Raw genomic sequence first — 21022 nt, 5'->3', positions numbered from 1 at the left:
GCGTCCATAGATGTGGTTCAGCTCATCAGGCAAGGAGGTGTCGGTGACAGGGGGGTTGGAGTTAGTAGTTTTGTAGTCTGTGATGGCCTGGATGCCTTGCCACATGCAAAGTTGTTCTTGAAGTGATCCTCAATCCTTAGCTTGTGGTTGTGCTTGACCTTTTTGATGCCCCTTCAGGTTAGCCCTGTATGACCTATAAGCTTGAGCATCACCTGATCTGAATGTGATGTCTCGTGCCTTCAGCTTGCATGATGTCCTGTGCTTCAGATTGCTTGACTATGATGACCCCCCCCCCGCTAAACACACACACACACATTCACATACGAATATTGACACACAGTTTCATTAATATCAGATATCCATTCCTTCCTGAGCAGCGCAGTTGAAGTAGTGTTGGGAGGTGGGGTTCGATGGCCCTTCATGCTCTGTGTCTGACACGAATAGGTCTTTGTGACACACCTGAGAGACAAAGCGGCCTCATCACAAGCTGTAAGAGGAGAGCTCCGGCCCTGGCAGTGGCTGCCTTTATGGAAGTGACAAGAGCCCAGAGCCAGAGGCTTATGTAATCTCCATGAGGAGACCAGGGGGATGGGTAAAAACACACACTCAGGGAGAGATAGAGAGAAAGAGACCCTTACAACACTAGCTTGTGTTTTTCTTCTGTTTGTTTTTCTCTGTGTTGGAGGAGCTGTATCAGTTGTGTTAAAGGAACACTTTGACGTTTTGGGACTTCAGCTTATTCACCAGAGTTCGATAAGTCGATACATACCCTTCTCATCTCCGTGCGTGTAGTTACTCGGTCTGACGCACCCACCGCTAGCCTAGCTTAGCACAAGTGCCTCGAAGTGGCCTACACTACAGTTTTCCTATTTACATGCTGTGATTTGTATAGTTACAGTGTGTACAAATCACAATGTCAAATGAGACACAGCCATTTTGTAAGCATACATACTTGGAACTATGTTTTCATTCAGGGAAATCACTGTGAATAAGCTAAAGTCCCAAAAAGTCGGCGTGTTCCTTCAAAGAAGGTGCATTGCTGTTACTGGGCAGACTGTGGTGTGTGTTTGTTTGTGTGTATTTATTTATTTATTTATTTATTTATTTGTGTAAGTTCCTGAGTTCCCTTGTTAGTGTCACTTAATTGATGTTTTTGAATATGAATTTGAATATTATGGATACATTTTATGGCAAGTTGTTTAACATATAATCAGTTGGAATGACCAGTAGGGAATGTACCGTATTTTCCGGACTAGAAGTTACACTTTTTTTTCATTGTTTGGCTGGACTTATAGTCAGGTGCGACTTATAGTCAGGCGCGACTTATATATGAAAAAATATATAATTGAACATTGATCTAGGACTCTGATGAAGATGTGACTTACATCGAAACGTTAGTCTTATGTTCTGCACCTTTTACTAAATAAATTGAAAATTAAGAAGACATCTGAGCTGCACCGGCGTCTCTCCTTCTCTCCATATAATTGAACATGTTTTTAAATGTTAATTCATATTAACTGACATGAACCCTACATGAAACATTACCGTCTACAACCGCAAGAGAGCGCTCTCAAATGCACAAGTTCTGTGCACTTTCAGCCAGAGATTAGTGCTTGCACTATGCCTGAAACACACATGCATACCTAAATCCTCAAATTATGGCCGGAATTCTATTTATAGCCGGGCCTCAGATTCGGACAAATAAAGGCCAGTAATAATTTTGTTTCGATATAACTCATAAAAGAGCTCTTCTTAATATTTTATATTGTTAGTTGGTTTAATATTGTTGCCAATGAAAAGTCATTGTCCTGCACCATGAGTCTCCAACACGTCGCTCTCAGGCTACCAGTTGCTTGCCGCCCCCTTCTGAGCTTGCCAGAGGCTGAAGCAGTAACCTACAGTACATTTAAACACAATTGTTGCTGCCAGGCATCAGCCTACGAATTTTATAAAAAAGTAAATCATGCATAATTTAAAAAAAAAATAAAAAAAACACAATTTAGGCTATCGTACACCTCTTTGGCTATACAGAATAAGATTTCCATTACAGCACACATTCCATGAATGAATGAAAGCGGAAGCCTTATCTCGAAACTTAATAGTGAACCATCAAATACCCCACAGATTTCGGTGATCATCAGTCCTGCTATTTAGCAATATAATCAAACAGTCCAAACGTAAATTAAATCCCAAATCGAACATCTGCTTTTGATAGCCTACCGCAGCGGTTCCCAAACTTTTTTTCCCAGCGTACCACCAGCTACATCCTGACTCGGCTCGCGTACCCCCACCATCCGACACATAAAAACGTAACACGTTCTATTGATGCACTCCAGGCATCATGTTTAATTATCCGCCCTACTGTACATGATGACAAATAACAAAATCAAAATGTGCTATGTGGTCTATGAGCTCTCACACCAAAACAACAGTGTGCAGAACAACATTATGAAACTTAAATAACAAAGAGAACATATGCTTGAGATTTTAAAATGTTCATTTTTAACACCTTTCCGCCATTGTCCTTTTCATCTCGCGTACATCTCGTGGAAGCTTGTGTACCACCGCTGGTACACGTACCACAGTTTGGGAATCCCTGGCCTACCGGTATGCCGCTCCAAACGAAAAGTAGGCCTATGTCTCACAATAAAACGCACCACGTAAGAAATAAAGGCCTAGCTGTCTCAAATACAACCCCAAAACAGAAAAAGTTGGGACATTGTGTAAAATGTGAATAAAAACAGAATGTAATAATCTGTAAAGGTCTTAAACTCATATTTTATTCCAAAAAGGACACAGAAAACATATAAAATGTTGAAAATGACAAATTTGACTATTTCATGGAAAATATATGTTAATTTCGACTTTAATACCAGCAACATGTTTCAAAAAAAGTTGGGACGGGGTAACAAAATGCTGGAAAAGTTGTATAATGATAAAGAAAACAAAAGGAAGAATGTTTCACAACTAATTAGGGTAAGTGGCAACATGATTGGGTATGAAAAAGAGCATCCCAGAGAGGTAGGGTCTCTTAGAAGTAAAGATGTAGGGGTATTCATCACTCTGCGTAAAGTTGTGCATACAAATGATGAAACAATGTCATTTTAATGCTTCTTAACATGAAAATGTGACTTATTTGGGGAGTTGATACAAGGAAGTTTATTGTCACATGCATATAGTTACTGGAAGTAAGAAATGCAGTGAAATTATGTCTGGTGTCAGCCTATTTGTGCATTTATGGGGGGTAAAAAGTGCAGTAGAAGAGGGGTTTAGTAGATTAAGTGGCAAGGGCTGCATATGAAAGGTGGGGGAGGATTGGGATGGGGGGGGGGGGGCGGGCACCAACAAGGAGCACCCAAGAGCAACAGGGGCAAGGAAAAACTCCCTTACCAAGGAAGAAACCTTGGGCAGATCCACGGCTCAAGGGGCTAACCCAACTGCCAGGGGTCTTGGTGTGTGTGTTGGGGGGATGACGGGGGAGATGGGATAGTGTGCTGTGTATGTGGGGAGAGGGCAGTGTGCAATATGTGTGTTGGAGAAGCTTCCTGATGAAATAATGTGCTGTGTAGGGAGGGGGGGGGGGGGGGGGGGGCAGTGTACTGCAAGTATGATGAAGGGACTTACTATTGCAAGTAGAGTACTGTATGTATGATGTATGTGAGTGATGACCGTGAAGATGTGTGTGTGGGCGGGAGGGGAGTGGAGCGGAGCAGTGACTGTGTGTGTGTGTAGTGTGTGTGTGGGTAGGTGGGGGCAGTGTGCTGTAAGTATGTAGAGGATGTGTGTTGGAGAAGATCCTGAAGACAATGTGCTGTGTATGTAGGGGGGGGGGGCAGTGTGCAGCAAGTATGTAGAGGAGGCTTACTGTAGCAAGCAGTGTGCTGTATGTATGTGAGGTGATGACAGTGATGATGTAAGTGTGTGTGTTTTTTGTGTGTGTGTGTTGGGGATGGGGATGGGGGGTGGGGGGGGGCAGAAAGGCTAGGCAATCAAGGACATGGGTAGATAGATGGAGGAGAAATCATGAGTGCTGAGGAGTGAATGAGTGCAAATTCAGTATAGTGTGAATTCAGAGTTGGGAAATGTTTGAGAGTGCTGAGGAGTGAATGTGTGCAAAGTCAGTATAGTGTGAGTTCAGCGTTTGGATGGCCTGGGGATAAAAACTTCTCCTGAGTCTCTCAGTTCTGGCTTTGTGACTACATAGGCGTCTTCTTGATTTCAGCGGTAGGAATAATCCATTGTTAGGATGAGAAAAGTCCTTCAGAATCTTTTGGGCTCTTAGGAGTACTCTTCTGGAATAGATATCTTGTAGAGCAGGGAGTTGAGTTCTTATAGTATGTTCAGCTGAGCGCACTACTCTCTGCAGAGTACTACAATCTCTAACTGTGGAGTTCCCATACCAGGTGATGATGCTACCAGTTAGAACACTCTCAACCGCTGAAGTGTAGAAGGCCTTCATGATGATTGATCATCTACAGGATATAATTTTATTAAAACATTCAGAGAATCCAGAGAAATCTTTGCAAACAAGGGATAGATCTGAAAAACACATTGGATGGCCGTGGTCCTTTGGACCTCAGGTGGCACTGCATCAACACCAGACCTGTTTCCAGACCTGTCATTGTATGGGCTCAGGAAAACCTCTGATAACCATTGTCTATGTGCACAGTCCACTGAGGACGTGGAAAAAGGTCCTGTGGTTAGACCAATCAAAATTTGCCATTGTTTTTGGAAATCATGGACTCATCTGGGCTAAAGAGGAGAGGGCCTATCCAAGTATCCAACTTGTTTTAGTGCTCAGTTCCAAACCCAACTATGATGATGTGGAGGAGCATTAGTGCCTATAGCATGGGCATCTTGCACATTTGGCAAAGCACAATCAATTATGAATGGTGTATATAGGTTTTGAGCAACATATACTGCCATCCAGGCAATGTCTTTTCCAGAGACTACCTTGAATATTTCAGGAAAACAATGCCAAAATGAATTCTGCACATATTTAAATAGTATTTCTCCATAGAGGAAGAGTCCAGGTGCTAAGTTGATTTGTCAAATTAGGTGCATAATGGAATGAAAAACATGACTAAGAATACCCCATACTTGTGTGCAGCTGAAATCCTATATCGGGGAGTGATGGGACAACATTTCATTCTCAAAACTCTAGCAAAGGGTCTCCTCAGTTCCTAAACATTTACAGAATTTTGTTAAATGACGAGGTGAAGCAGCACAGTGGTAAACATGCTCCCGGCCCAACTTTTTTTGAAACATGTTGCTGGCATCACAAAATCAAAATTAACATACACTTTCCATGAAATAGTACAAATTTTCATTTTCAACATTTGATATGTTGTCTATGTCCTTTTTGCTGCTAAATATGGGTTTACGTGACGTACATATTATCACATTCTGTTTATATTTACATTTTACACAACTTTTTCTGTTTTGGGGTTGTACAAGCCTGCCCCAAATAAAGGTGCTGTGCTTTGCGCAGCCTAAATAAAAGACACAGATACAGACACAGACAGGTCCTGCGCGCACGTGTGTGTCTCTGCATGGGGCCAATAGTCCCGCATCCAGCCTAACCTGACCCTAGCCAGATGAATTTCGCTCCACCTAGCTCCACTCGTCCATCTGGAACCGATCCATTGAAGTGTTGCTTCAGAAGGCTGGGCCTAATCAAAAAATGCTTGCATATGATTGAATAAGCCACTTGTCCGTCATCTATTGACGTGCTACTTCAACCACTCACATCGAAGCCAACCCGTGACGTTAATAACAGTCTCACAGTCGCTTCTACGCTATGTCACATCTATGAAACTCCCGCCCTGCGTCCTGATTGGCTGTACCATAAAATCGGTTGCAGAAATCACTCTCAATGGAAGAGGTCCCAGATGGATGTGAGTGAAGCCAGGCGGAGCTAAGCGGAACGAAATTCATCTGGCTAGGGTCAGGTTACATCCAGGCCACTCCATTATTAAATTAAACTTATCAGACTGTAAAATGTGTGCAGGAATCTCTCGCATTATGATGGCTAGAGTTGCGGGACTTTTATTATTATGCATAATCCTTAATAAAGGATTAATCAATCCTTAATAAATCCTTAATCCTAAACTTATGAGCAATCTTCTTCAACCTTTTTTCTTCTCTCGGAATCTCGAATCTTTTGCTTTCCCGGAGGTGGCCTGCTGAGCATTTGCACTGCTGCCAGATTGTGCCAATATATCGTCCAAAATGCTTGATTACATTGCGTTCTCCACATCTTTATCTAAATTTTCATGTACCACATCAGCATTTTTGTTCAGTGAATCTTTTGTAAATTGCTTTACAATTAGCGTCGGGCCTTCGTTGGCAGCCTTCTTTATCGCCCGGCTCGCCTCAGCTGGCAGCCATTCACTCCTTCCTCGGCATGTTCTTTTAAAACGTGCATCTTTTTCTCTCGTTCTGGGAGGTAGCCTCCCGAAAATGTGCACTGCTGCCTGCTTGTGCCTTCATGTCGCCTAAAATGCTTGATTGCATTGCATTCTCCACATTTTTAGCTAAATTTTCCTGTACCACAGCAGCATTTCTGTTCAGTGAATCTTTTGTAAATTCCTTTACAATTAGCGTCGGGCCCTCGTTGGCAGCTCGCCTCAGCTTGCCACTATTCACTCCTTTGTCTTCATTAACATTCCCGGTAGAATTCTCAATATTTTTGGCCTCTATCTGTCCAGTAACATAGTTTGTCAGTTTTTGGTCTTGGATTTTGTTAAATAAATTTCTAAATATCACCTGCTTGCTGCAGTTTCGGTCTGCACGTCCTTTTAAAACCGCATCTTTTTCTCTCGTGAGCATTTAATCTGCTGCTGGCTTGTGTGTAAAATGCAACACATTTTACCAAATTTTGGTGTACCACATCAGCATTTTCTTTCAGTGAATCTTTTGTGGCCCTCCTCTTGGCTGCCTTCACTCCTTCGTCTTCATTAACATTAATCGTTTTGGCCTCAATAGTTAGGCTACATAGTCTCTGTCTGTTTTTGGTTTTGGATTTTGTGAAATACATTTCTAAATAAATGCGGCAAGACTTATATATGTTTTTTTCCCTGTTCATGTCACATTTTTTGACTGATGCGACTGATACTCCGGGGCGACTTATAGTCCAGGAAATATGGTAGTGATTTAGGGATGTTGTGTTGTATAGGGAGGGATGTTATAAATGCTTGCTAGTTGTTTCCACCATTGGAAATCCCCTACCTATAGCACAAATAATTTGACACCTCTCCTAGTGTATCTGAAAAAGAAATATTGGACAAACATTGCTACTGGTAAAAATGGAATTGTTGATATCAGTTCACCGGTAAATCAATTGACATTTTTACTAGTGAAAATTTAAATTTTTGCTATCAACATTGTGACTAGTGGGAGGTGAATTGTACATTTCTTTAACCGGGATATCTAAAAGTCAAAATGACATTTTCAATATAAAGGAAAAAAAGAGAGTTTGCAGAGGCACTCTGAGGTTGAAAAAGTATAAAAAGCCTTTTTATACTTTTTCAACCTCAAAGTGCCTCTGTAAACTCTTTTTTCTTTGGATTCTCACTTCACCCGTCGCAGAAGAGCACCTGAGCAAGTAATTATCTGAAGTCTCCTGAGCGCTCTAAGCCCTTTTGTGTCTTCTTGACATTTTGAATATGTTGTCTTGGAATTGTGACTAGTCAAAAAACAACTGTTGCTAATATGGAATTGCAATTACTTACACTGACTAAACGTTAAAACAACTTGCAATATTAATATGCTTTCTGGACGACCTCCAGACTTTCTCTATTTTCTGGTGAGCTGCTCTATCAGTTGTTAATGTGGTGTGTGTGTGTGTGTGTGTGTGTTTTTTCAGGGTTTGTGCGTTTCCTGGAAGGCTACTACATTGTGTTGATCACCAAGCGCAGGAAAGTAGCAGACATCGGCGGACATTCAATCTATAAGATCGAGGACACCAACATGATCTACATCCCTAATGATTCTGTGCGCGCCACACACCCAGACGAAGCCAGGTGTGTGTGTGTGTGTACACAAGTAATTGATTTTGTTGAACTGAATTCGATCTTTATTGATATTTATTAACACTTACAGATATATTGAATATATTAATATTGCCATTAAACATTTGAACTATTTTATTGATGACCTCAGATACGTCCGGATCTTCCAAAATGTTGATCTCTCCAGCAACTTTTACTTCAGGTAATACCGTGTGTGTGTGTGTGTGTGTGTGTGTGTGTGTGTGTGTGTGTGTGTGTGTGTGTGTGTGTGTGTGTGTGTGTGTGTGTGTGTGTGTGTGTGTGTGTTCTTCAGGTTACCTTGGAAATGTGTGGTCGCTGTGTCTCAGAAGTGTGATGTTCCGTGCCGTAACATGTGACTCGTCTGATTCATCTTTTGTCTTTAGACTCTAAGGTTTCTCTAATCAATCATAATAAAGAGGCTGAGCTACAGATTACTGTGTGTGTGTGTTTATGCTCACGTGGCCTATAGGTTTCTATCAGGAGACTACTATACTAATACTATATTAATATGTCTACATATGTATTACATATGTATTGTGGCGATCAAACCTGACCCCCTATAATAAAGTAATGTAATGAAAACATGGCAGCTACATACTGAAGATGGTCAGCGTCTATAAATAACAGCCCAGGTAGCGCTGTCTCCGCCTCTCTCGTTTCCCTCTACCGGTGTTTCGTCTGCTGTGTGTTTGGTTCGCTGGTGTTGCCCTGCGTAGGCTGAACGTGACGACAGGTAGAGTGTTTTGCCTTGTGAGAGCGGCCTGGTTTGGTCCTTGTCTCGGACGCTCCGTGAGTATTGCCTAGCCTCAAAGAACTGTCTTTCCATTGTTCGGCAGGTTGATAACTCCACCGAGTTGTTCAGAGTTTTGTGCGTGTTTGGTCTAGTCCAAACCGAGCTCCGTGATCACTTTGCAATAACGAACTGTTTTATTATTGTTCAGCAAGCGATCACGGCAGCAAAGTTGTTGTTCCTGGCCTGTCGGCCTGTCTTGCCCCATTCGTTCCGTGATCTCCTTGCGCTGTAACTGTCTTATCATTGTTTGCAGGAGTCACGCAACGTGGGTAAGCTAGTAGTTTTGTGCGAGTTGTTTGGTCCTTTGGTGTGCACTCCATTCGCTCCGTGATCTCCTTGCATTAGAACTGTTTTACCATTGTTTGCAGGAGACACGCGACAGTAGCGAGGTTGTAGCAGCTGGCCCACTTCTCTGTGTTGTCCTGTGCTCTTTAAAAGCGCTCTTGTTGTTTAGTCGTGAGCGGCGCGACTTTAAGTTGAATATAGATTACATAGGCTACTGGGGAGGGTTTCCTTAGGGGTTTTCCTGGGGATTATTATTTTGTCTTTTGGGGATATTTTTATTTCTACATTTTCCTTTCCTCCGGCGCCGGCCTGCCTTTATTGTAATCTAATCTAAACTGTAAACTGAAAGCAATCACGTTTTTGCTCTAGTTTTGGAGAGCTCTTCTTTTCGTTAAGTGATTTTGCTATTTAATGTTATTTTGTTTATTGGTTTATCCACACTGGGAGCTTTGAAGCAGTCGGCTATGTTATAGTAGCCAATTAGTTATAGCCTAAATAAAAGGTCTTGTTTGTGCTGCACTTGTGTAGCTTGTAATAGCAGCATAATTTGTTTAATTTGTTAACCTGTTTGAATTTATTGTGGCCTTATGCCGAAGAGGTCTTTTTTGACCGAAGATACTTTTCTCTCTCGTTTTTGGACCTTTTTGCGTCTTGCCTTTTTGCATTTTTGTCGAGGCTACCGCCTACCGCCTCCTAGTGGCCTGACCTAAAAATAGGCTGAATGGACTGCTACTGCTGTTGTGGTGATTTGTTTGCTTGTGTGGTGTTCATGTGTGTCCTGAACAATATATTCAATTTTTGAACACACCTGTTTGCATTTCTTGAAGTCTTTTAGTTAGAGTTAAAACCATTTAATGTTTTGTGGTGCTTTATAAAGCCATTTAGTTATTATTTCTTAACTTTCGTTTATCTTCACTCTGTCTGAGTGGTGGTGGATTAATCCATCTGGCGCCCAACCGTTACACTACCCCACTACCGCCACAGTATTTATGTGTGAGTGCATGTTTGTGCCTACAGCTTCTTGTATATTGTGTCTGTGTATATTTATTTATTTATTTATTGTTTATTCTAAATATTGATTCCTGCAGGAGGCAGTTTGCAATTTGGGCATTTCAAGCCAAAGCCAAAGTTCTGTGTGTGTGTGTGTGTGTGTGTGTGTGTGTGTGTGGGTTGCATGGCCTCATGAAACCCCACCATACACAGGTGTGTGAGAGTGATACATCAGGTCAGGCTGCGGAGAGGAACGTTGTCTGACATTTGGAATAATAATGAAGTGATAACCTGAGATTGCAGAAGAAATGTCATAGCTCTCCAGAGAGATTGGTTAGTGTGTGTGTGTGTGTGTGTGTGTGTGTGTGTGTGTGTGAGTGAGTGTGAAGAGATACAGATGGATGCAGACAGATCCACAGACGCACCAAATAGAGGAGCGAGTTGTTCCGTTAGGTCACCAAGGGCGACTGAATAGCCTCATCTACCCTTAGATTATCTGTAATAAACTCTGGAGTGATCTGAATGCAGAGGTTTGAAGTAGGCCTCTGAAGCAGGCGGCACAATGGATTATATAACGCATATATAATATGTGTGTGTGTGTGTGTGTATATGTGTGTCTGTCTGTCTGTCTGTGTCAGACAGAATGTGGCTTTGAATGTGGACGCAGTAGCAGCAGGCCATCATGGGGTGTGACATATGTTTGTCAGTAGCACTCCATGCACACTCCTATCACAACTGCCAAACACACACGTGTACACACACACACACACAAACACACACACATGCAAACAGATACATCCTAAGAAACAGAAATATCTGTTATTAAAAGTTGAATGTCCAAACTCACACATGATAGAAGGGTTTAACTTAACTGTCTGTCTGTGTGTGTGTGTGTGTGTGTGTGTGTACACAGTTACAGCTACGACCTGAGCCACTCTCTGCAGTATAACATGTGTGTGTTGCGAGCTCCGTACGAGGGAGTGGAGGGTGAGGTGGAGGCAACCACTACCAGCAAACAAGACAGCTTTGACATCTTTGAAGATGAGGGCCTTCCCACGCAAGGTGTGTGTGTATGTCTGTATGTCTGTCTGTCTGTCTGTCTGTCTGTCTCTGTCTGTCTGTCTGTCTGTGTGTGTGTGTGTCTATGTTTGTGTGTTTTAATCTTTGTTGTTGTTTTTCTTGCTCTGTTTCTTTGATGATGTTCAGTCATGTGAACATATCTCTACCAACACGTGTGTGTATATCCATGTGAACATGTGGATTGTTTTTTCTGTGTGTGTGTGTGTGTGTGTGTGTGTGTGTGTGGGTGGATGTGTGCAGTGGTTAATGGCGTCAGGAATGAGCCCTATGGCAAGTACGTATGGAATTGTCGTCTGTTTGACAAGGTCAAGGAAACCCTGCATCCTGATTGGCTCCTCTACATTATCCATGGCTTCTGCGGCCAGTCCAGTATCCTTTTGGCTCCTGTAATGCAGCTAGGGTGGGGATCTGTATGCATATAGGCGTGACAGGGCTGCAACAATTAATCAGCTATTCGATTATTTGTCTCCTAAATGAATCACCAACTATTTTGGTAATTGTTTAATCAGTTTGTATAATTAAGGAATTTATGGAAAACACCTAAAAATTCTCTAATTGCAGCTTCTTAAACTTGAATGTTTTCATGTTTACTTACTGGTACTCATCTTTGGCATGTGGACAAAATTCTTTTAAGGACTTGATCTTGGGCTTTGTGAAACAAAGATTGTTATTTATTGATCAAGTAACTAACCGGCCAATTAAGAAAATAATCAACAGATGAATCGACTATGAATATAATCATTTGTTGTAACCCTACCCGGTAATGCAGGTAGTGTGGGAGGGTCTACTATTGTACATACACATACATGTAGACATTGGGCATTGGACTAAACAGTTGTAAGATCTACCAATGCTCCTTCTTCAGTGTTTCGTCAATGAGCCCACGATGCCTCCAGAGGGCTCAACAGTTAATTCTGGCGTACCAGAACGTACCCCCCCCCCCCCCCCCCGTCATTTTAACCCGCTACTTAGATGCCCAGGGGGGGTATTTCCTCTTCCCTGGCTGCGCCTCTCTGCTGCCTCTGACATGGCTTTGATGGCTACCCGCAGGCCCACTTTGTGGCCTGTTCATGATGCCGTAATTCCGCCTTATTCCACGCAGGGCGGCTAGCTGCTCTTTCATGCTGTACATTTCCCATGTTGTCAGCATGTCTGAGAGCTTCTGTTGCCTCCTCCACTGCTCTGGCTGCTTTCCATTTGCGCGAGGCTGCCTAGGTTGGTGTGTTATTGCTCACCATCAAGTCTCCGGATTCGTTCAGCGGCATCTGGAGTCTAGCTTTTGGTCAGTGGTGAGGGGCAGCTTGAGGGCACTCAAGTACTTGTCTCTGTACTGGTCGTTAACGTTTTTAAGAAAGTGTTCTAGCCAGAAGGCAGTGTTGTTTTTAAGAAAGTGTGCTAGCCAGAAGGCAGTGTGGTAAAATTTAAGTATTAATCCACAAAGAGGCAAAAAGTATTGCCGACCGTACGGCAGAGTACAAAGCTTTATTTACAATGCTGGAGACGGGTTACAATCACACAAGCATCCTAATGACCATGAGCGCAACATGTTTGTCTTAGACAATGTCTTACCACTATTTATAGAACTAAAACTGGATAAAAAGGGCATTCTTGATGGATTACATACAGAGGAAATAAAAGAGCTCATGATGAGACAACACTGTTATTACTCCAGACTCCCTAAGGAGGTTGACCTCAAAGCTCATGGACAAAAGTTATCCTTGTAATAACTAATGTAATTTGTAAAAACCTTGTAATAACTTGTAATTTAAATAACATTTAATTTTAAAAAAAAAGTTATCCTTTAAAAAACAACTCAAGTAGACATTTAACAGCTGCATTGTTGATAGTAAGAAAGTGTGCTAGCCAGAAGGCAGTGTTTGTTTGATTTACGTGATGCATATTAAGCATGTTATTGTAACAATTATGAACAGTTTAAGTTGTATCAGGAAAATACTTTGCATTGTACATAGCCAAAGAATGTGCCTTAAGCCTCATACTGTACATAATCAAAGCTAATTAAACGTAGAATTATGAAAACATAATTATATAAGTATATTTTTCACTTTTGAATAACAGGCCAATGAAAAGCTAGAAATGTGAGCATATCTCTAACTTCCACAGTGTGTGGGTGTGGGGAGAAACAAAGAGAAAGTACGAGGCGAGTCAGCTTGCTTCATGTGCTCGTGTCGAGAAAAGCGCTATATAAATGTAACGTGTTGTGTGCTGAATACTTATTCTGCGTATTTTGTCATATTAAGACTGTTTCTGTGTCTGTACATTAATGTATATACGTGTGCGTTTTGAGGTGTACTTTGTATGTGTGTGTGTGTACCATTGTGTGTATTGCCCCTAACCCTGCTGCCGCAGAGCTGTTGATTTACGGGCGGCCGGTGCACGTGAGTCTGATTGCTCGGCGCTCCAGTCGTTTCGCTGGCACCCGCTTCCTGAAGAGGGGAGCCAACTGTGAGGTAACCACATCACCATGACAACACCCTTACTGTTTCACATAACCACGACAAGCCCATCTTACTCCCGCACTCCAGTGTTGGACAGTCTCAACATGTAACAACCTTCTCTGCAACCTATTACAACGTCAACACTGTTAATAATTTTCAGACTGAACCTCGTCACATTTTGTGACGATATGTGTTGTCTACCTTTCTTGTATTGGTTATGTTTGCTTGGGTAAAACAAGCTTTGTATTAAATGCTACCAATCATGCAATGTGTATTGTGCATTATGTTTCTAGATGTTCTTGTAAATATCCATCTAAATTAACCTTGTTAATGTTGTTGTAAATATCCACCTAAATTATAGGAGATATGAATAAGGCTGTATTATGCTAATAGAGTCAATCAATACAATCATTTGTGCGTGTGTGTGCGCAGGGAGACGTGGCCAATGAGGTTGAAACGGAGCAGATCATTCACGATGCATCGGTGATGTCGTTCACGGCAGGCAGCTACTCGTCTTATGTGCAGGTGCGCGGATCTGTGCCTCTCTACTGGAGCCAAGACATCTCCACCATGATGCCCAAACCACCCATACGCTGTAAGTGTGTGTGTGAGAGGGAGAGGGAATATTACTGTGTGTGTGTGTGTGTGTGTGTGTGTGTGTGTTTGTGTGTGTTTGTGCGTGTGTGTGTGTGTGAGGGAGAGAGTTTTAGAGGATATGTGTGCATGCGTGTATGTGAGTTTGTTTGTGTGTGTATCTGTGTGCACATGTATACATTTATGTGTGCTTGACTTAATACCTCCTTCCTTGAAAACAATTTTTATTCAACTTACACTCATAACAGGAGCGCTCACACATAACAGGGAGAACAGCTGGTTTCAATCTTATGACGTGGCTTCAGGTGTTCCAGGCCACTCTCTCTCTCTCCTACTGACTGTCCGCTGACGTGTCCAGAGGCTTATGGGGGTGAAAATGAGCAGTTAGCCACTTACTTACTTTCTCACTGCCCTGACACACATTCCAGATCCTACGCAGCCAAACAGTGTTAAAATACAAACCGGGGGTGAAAATGAGAGGTCAGCGCGGACACCTCTACGTCCATGTCAAGGCTCCACGGGCCACCTGCGAAACCATGTGGTCCTGTGAGTGCAGCAAGGTCACCGAGACAGACGGCCACGGAAAGGCCGGTAACGAACAAGAGAGCCCTGCGGGGGAGACTGGGGGCGGATGCAGAGGAGAGGAGAAAGGGCGCAGGGTGCAGTGCTTTAACTGCAGCTCTCTTACTGAACATCACCACTTCAACTTGTGTAGTTCAAGTTCAAGTTCGGTCTCATGTACTCCTATGAATGAAATAGTAGTAATAAAAAAGGTATATTAATTGTGTGTGTGTGTGTGTGTCTAGGAGGGGGGGTAATGGGGCCACTTCCTTCCTCTCTCTGTGTTTCACATTCTCTACCCCCCAACCCCTCAATTCAAATTCAAAATGCTTTATTGGTCACTTATATTGCCATAGCAATTGTTGATACAATAAATCTGAAAATGTCACACGTACACGTCAATAGATACATAGCAAAAAAGAGTATATGATTCTGCGTATGTGTATGAATGTATGCTTGTGTGTGTGCGTGTACTTGAATTTATTTGTCTGTATTGGTCACACTCTATCTCTCTCTCTCCTTCTCCCTCTCTCCCTCCCTCCCTCCCTTTCTTTCTCTGACTCTCAGTGGACCAGGCGGACCCATATGCCCATGTAGCTGGGCTGCACTTTGATCAGATGCTCCGGCGTTTTGGCTCACCCATCATCATCCTCAACCTGGTCAAGGTCAGTCCTTCTGCGTCCTTCTCCTGAGTCTCCCTGATTCTTCTTATGGTGGGGACACCATCACCTTAGGCTATGTTCACACTTGCCTGTATTAGGGCTGAAACGATTACTCGAGTAACTCAAATAATTTGATTACAAAAAATGATGGAGGAAAATTATCTGCCTCGAGGCTTTGTTTAATTCCTATAATTTCCGTTTTTGTGGCCTGCTCAGATCAGGGATTATTGTTTCACACTGACTGTTATTACTAAGCCGGACACCACTTTCAGAATTAAGTTGCCACAATGACGGCGAACCAAGAAACCATCTGTAAAAGGCAGAGAACGTCTAAAGTTTATGGATCATTTCAAACTTAGAAAAGAAGACAAGGTGCAATGTGTCCACTGCAAAGCACTGAACTGAACTGGCGTACCACAACAGCACATCAACGATGATTCAACATCTGAGCCGAAAGCATCCAGTTATTAAAGGAACATGCCAACATTTTGGGAAGTTAGCTTATTCACCATCTCTCCCAGAGTTAGATAAGATGATACACACCCTTCTCGTCTCTAAACATGTAAATGATAAAATGTTGGTGCTCTTACTGTATGTCACTTTTGGGTGCTATAGGCTAGTTAGAACTGCCCACCTCAATAAACTATGCTAAGCTATGCTAACGGTGCGTGCTTTAAGCTGAGTAACTGCATGCACAGAGACGAGAAGGGTATGTATCTTCTTATCTAACTCTGGGGAAGAAAGTGAAAAGGCTAATTTCCCAAAATGTTGGTGTGTTCCTTTAACATCAGCTCACCAAGCGTAGCCGACACAAGGCAACGTAAACATTGATGTTAGCTGATTTAATGTATTAGCAAGTTAAAACGTATGGTTATTTGTAGCGGCTGTAGCCTAGAGTCGATATGATGTTAAGTTGTGGAAACTTCAAGTAATAAACTAATTCATGTAAAATTGCAAGTGAGCGATACACCAAAAATCTCATCACACACTCATCTCTCTCTCTCTCTCCCCCTCTCTCTCTCACACACACACATACCTTTAAGTTTTCCACATTTTTTATGTTTCAGACTCATCTTAAAATGAATTCAATTAAATAAAAAATCTCATCAATCTATACACAATACTCCGATACTCCACAAAAAAGCAGGTGTTTGGAGTGTGTAAATTTATAAAAAAATAAATAAAAGACTGAAATATCTCATTTCCCATATCCCAGATACTTTGTGGACATGGGAGAACCTCACAGACAACCATCAGTGCAGCACTCCACCAATCAGGGCTTTATGTTTGAGTGGCCAGACGGAAGCCATTTTTTGACGGGAGTTTGCCAAAAAGCACCTGATCGACTCTTAGACCATGAGAAGTAAAATCCTCTGATCTGATGAAACGAACACTGAACTATTTGGCCACAATTCCCTACACCATGTGTGGAAGAGCTGCACTGATGGTTGTCAATCTGTACGAGTTCTCCCATGTCCACAAAGGAACTTTGGATTCCATTCATAGTGACCACTGGGTCCTTGGTTACCCGTCTGACCAAGATCCTTCGTCCTGGATTACTCAGTTTGGCTGAGCGATCAGATCTTGGAAGGATGACGGTTGTTCCAAACTTTTCCATTTGAGAATAATGAAGGCTACTATGCTCTTGGGCATTTTCAACGCTGTAGAAATGTTCTTGCATCCTTCCCAAGATCTGTGTCTTGACACAATCCTGTTTTGCAGGTCTACAGGCAATTGTCTCAATTTCATGGCTTGGTTTTCTCTCTGACATACATCAACTGTGAGACCTTATATAGACAGATGTGTGCCTCTCCATATAATGTACAATGAATTAATTTAGGCACAGCTAGACAATCAAGTTGTAGAAGCATCTCAAGGACCATTGAGGACCACCGGAGCTCAATTGTAAGCATCATAACAAAGGGTCTGAATACTTATGTAAATAGAATATTTCAGTCTTTTATTTTTTTTTACGTTTACAAAACACTCCAAACGCCTGCTTTTTTGTGTGTAGATTGATGATAAATTTTAAGATGATTCTGAAACATAACAAAATGTGGAAAACTTGAAAGGGTCTGAAAACTTTCCAGTTGCAATGTATGTCTGTGTCCTCCATGGGTTCCTAACTGTACATTTGCTCTGCGTGGACTCTTCCTTATTTCCCCTACCCACCCTGAGCCCTTGTAAGGGTGCTTCTAAGGGTACGTCTGTGAGTGTGTGGTCCCCTCCATATCTGTGCACTTGGCAGGCTGGTGCCGCTGAAGAAGTCCCGTCTGTTCACCGTGTGCTGAACATGATGGCCAATCACAGCATTATCCCTCCCTGTGCATCACTTCTTGTTGGCCAATCTCACTTTGATAACACTCATCGTACTAGCAATGGATCATTACACCCTGTGTGTCTGTGTGTGTGTGTGTGTGTGTGGGTGTGGGTGTGTGTGAGAGATTGATTATATGTGTGTAGAAGAGAGAGTTTGTGTGTGTCTGTGCTGCTGTGTTTATGTTTATTTGAGTATGTTCATGAGTGTGTGTGTGTGTACAGCACAGCTGTATCTCTGACTCAGCCGACACACACTGAGAGGATTATAACCCCAGCCTCACGTTCAACGCATTGGATATGTCACACAAAATCCCACCTGTGTGTGGGTGTGTGTTAGGGACAGTGGCTATCGGGTGTCCTTTATCACGTGGATATACAGGCACGCACGCTTACAGACACATGCATGCAGACACACATGCATACGTCAAGTCAAGTTTATTTATATTTCATACACAGATGTCATTCAATGTGCTTTACATAAACAAAAGCAAACAGTAATGGGTCATTCTGTGTCAAATCATACAGAATCTATGAAAATGGTTGCTGTACCGCCTCAAGGTTTGTTTACATAATATTTAGGTCCTAGAACTTAGACATTTAAATATTTTTGTTCCATATCAACGTTTTCGTACATTTTTTCACCCTTGAATTTTCATCAATTTTACACTGGCAAAATGTCTCATCATGGAGGCCATGTTTGGACATGAATATCTTAAAAAGCTTTACTCCTAGTCTGCCCAATCTTTTTAAGATGGAAGACAAACATGTTCTCTGTATGACTGGACCATTACACATTTGTACTGCATGCCTATTCGTTTTTATATAAGGCCCTAGATTTGGAACAAAATGCAAAACTGGTGAAATTGGGGTCTTTGGGGGCTCATTTGTTGTACCCACATGGCATCAATCAGTATTTAGTATGCAAATACAATACTTTGTTATTGTCGAGCCAATATTTGAAGTCTCCATAACAAATGCACTTTAACAAATGCACTACCTACCCCAAATACCATTTTAGAAGGACTAGGGGTAGGTAGTAGGAACCAGAAAATCAACGTGGGAATACCTTAGTTTATAGTTATTTCATGTACAAAGTGTCAATGATGTACCATGTTTCCTTCATAGATAAATACACTTACTTGGTTACATTGTATACTTATGCATTTTCATTCTTGTCCCTGAAGTAAAACAATGATTTTGACACTATTTATTTATCTATAGTACAATATTGGCACTATGCACACTAAATACCTATACTCTGAGCTACTACCACTTAGATTCCCATGTGCCTACTACAGTAGCTACCCTACATACCATTTTATTTGTTTGCAAATGACTGAAAATCACAACCTTCCTATGTTTAATACTTAAAATCTTCAAGCCCATTATACGTGGAGACCTCAAATATTGGCACAACATTAATAAAATATTGTTTATTAAGTAAGGGATAATGTATAGAACGCCGGTCATTATCGGGAAAATAAGTCCCGACAGGGCCTTATGGGGGGGTCTTGCTTCACTCTGAAGGGACTTATTTTCCTGATAATGACGGGTGTTCTATACATTATACTGCTTATTGTACCACTTCTTATCAAAACGAAAAAATAAACTCCACATGATATGTCTCTTTACATTTATTTGTTACGGTTTCATCATGGCTTTTACTGAGAAACAAATAGTTTGCAACATACGCTGAACTTGAATCAAACATTCTTTAAAACACAGCTGGTCAACTGTCTGCTTTCACTTTTGAATGAAGTTCCATTGCAAGAAGTGACCGGAGTGATATGAAAGACGTAAATCAGACGCACAAATTCTGTTGCCATTGACAGCAGTAATTATAAGTTTCAGCCGTAATTACTAGGGCTGTCAAAATAACTGATTCATTTTGATTAATTAATTTGAGAAAAAATAACTGATTAAAAAAATTTGTGCAGATTAATCGATTCTGTATGACCTTTGACCCCGAGCCGTTCTAGTCAGTAAAAATTAGACTGTAAAATGAAGGAGAGAGAAGAAAACGTGCTGCCTGGATCATTGATTGGAACATTTACTTTTAAAAACGGCCTGATGGTGTTTATAAAAAAATAAAGTGTTGAAAATAAAGTCCTCTGCAATGTCTGCAGCAAGGAATTGGCATATCACCGGAGTTCATCAACTCTGTAGTCGCACATCAATGCAAAGAAATAAGTGTTGACATTGAGGGGAGTGTTAATTTATTTTCATTGTGTCCCCCAGGTTATATCTGTGGCCTGAAATGCCTTGTATGTGAAAAAAAAAAACTTCTTCCCTAAGCACTTTTGAATTTATTTCCTCAGCATATTAGGTCATGTCATACAGTAGATGACCTAATTGTTTAAAAAGTAAAGATCATAATGAAAAAGAAAACATAGATAGATAGATACTTTATTGATCCCCAGGGGAAATTCAAGAAAACATAAACACATCAAGACATAAAAAACACATAAGTTAGCCTAGAAATCTAGATGCGCCCAGGGCTAGTCTAGCAACTCTCCGTTGGCTTGTGAGCTCCAAAAATCGAAACTTAATCAGGCCAATGAAATCGTGTATAGAGTCGTTAGGTGGGCTTAACATAATGATTGATGGCAGAGTTGCAACGCTTTGGCTTGAATTCCCTGCTACTTGAAAACAAATAAGATGGATGTTGCTGCTGGCGAACAGTGTGACACGAATTAAGCTTTTATTAAGTTGGCAAACGTTTGAACTAGCCAACTAGCTCCGCTGGTGGGAAACGTATGGGACTCATAGCGCTGCCGCTGTCCTATTGCGTGCAGAGGGAATTTGAAAGACAACTGATTATCCCGCCCCTCGGACTGAGCACTGCGAACGGTGAGTGCCCAGACCCTACATTTTAATGTGGGTCTGGCTCGTCAGGCTACACATAAGTAACATCACTTAAAAATAAAGAATAATTAAAAAGACAAAATTTTACACATTACACATTTTACACCAAATCAACACAAGGTATAATAATTTAAGGACAGATTCAGAATTTGTAACTCATCTGAGAACAGTTTGGTCTTAAGTCTAGACTTAAAACTGTGTACTGCTGAAGCATGTCTGATAGGTATTTAGGTCCATTTACTGATTTATAAACAAGCAGTAGTGCTTTAAAGTAAATTCTGTGACTTACTGAAAGCCAGTGCAGGGACTTAACAGTGTTTCACTTACGTTGACTTATTTGTGGTGGCCCACCACAATATCAACATTGACCACCACACAATAATT

At 41.6% G+C, this 21022-nt stretch overlaps 1 protein-coding gene across 1 annotated transcript in view; it reads left to right on the top strand.

Annotated features, from left to right (window-relative positions):
• The window catches only part of fig4a (FIG4 phosphoinositide 5-phosphatase a), a 91122-nt gene that overhangs the window by 23085 nt on the left and 47015 nt on the right, over positions 1 to 21022 (top strand). The window contains 7 exon segments of the mRNA XM_042094376.1: positions 7868 to 8024; positions 8164 to 8214; positions 11015 to 11163; positions 11422 to 11550; positions 13549 to 13649; positions 14070 to 14232; positions 15360 to 15457. Of these exon segments, the coding sequence (XP_041950310.1) occupies positions 7868 to 8024; positions 8164 to 8214; positions 11015 to 11163; positions 11422 to 11550; positions 13549 to 13649; positions 14070 to 14232; positions 15360 to 15457 (848 nt within the window).

The sequence above is a fragment of the Alosa sapidissima genome, chromosome 6 (genome assembly GCF_018492685.1).
Source record: "Alosa sapidissima isolate fAloSap1 chromosome 6, fAloSap1.pri, whole genome shotgun sequence".
NCBI lineage: Eukaryota > Metazoa > Chordata > Actinopteri > Clupeiformes > Clupeidae > Alosa > Alosa sapidissima.
This window is presented reverse-complemented; position numbering and strand designations above follow the sequence as displayed.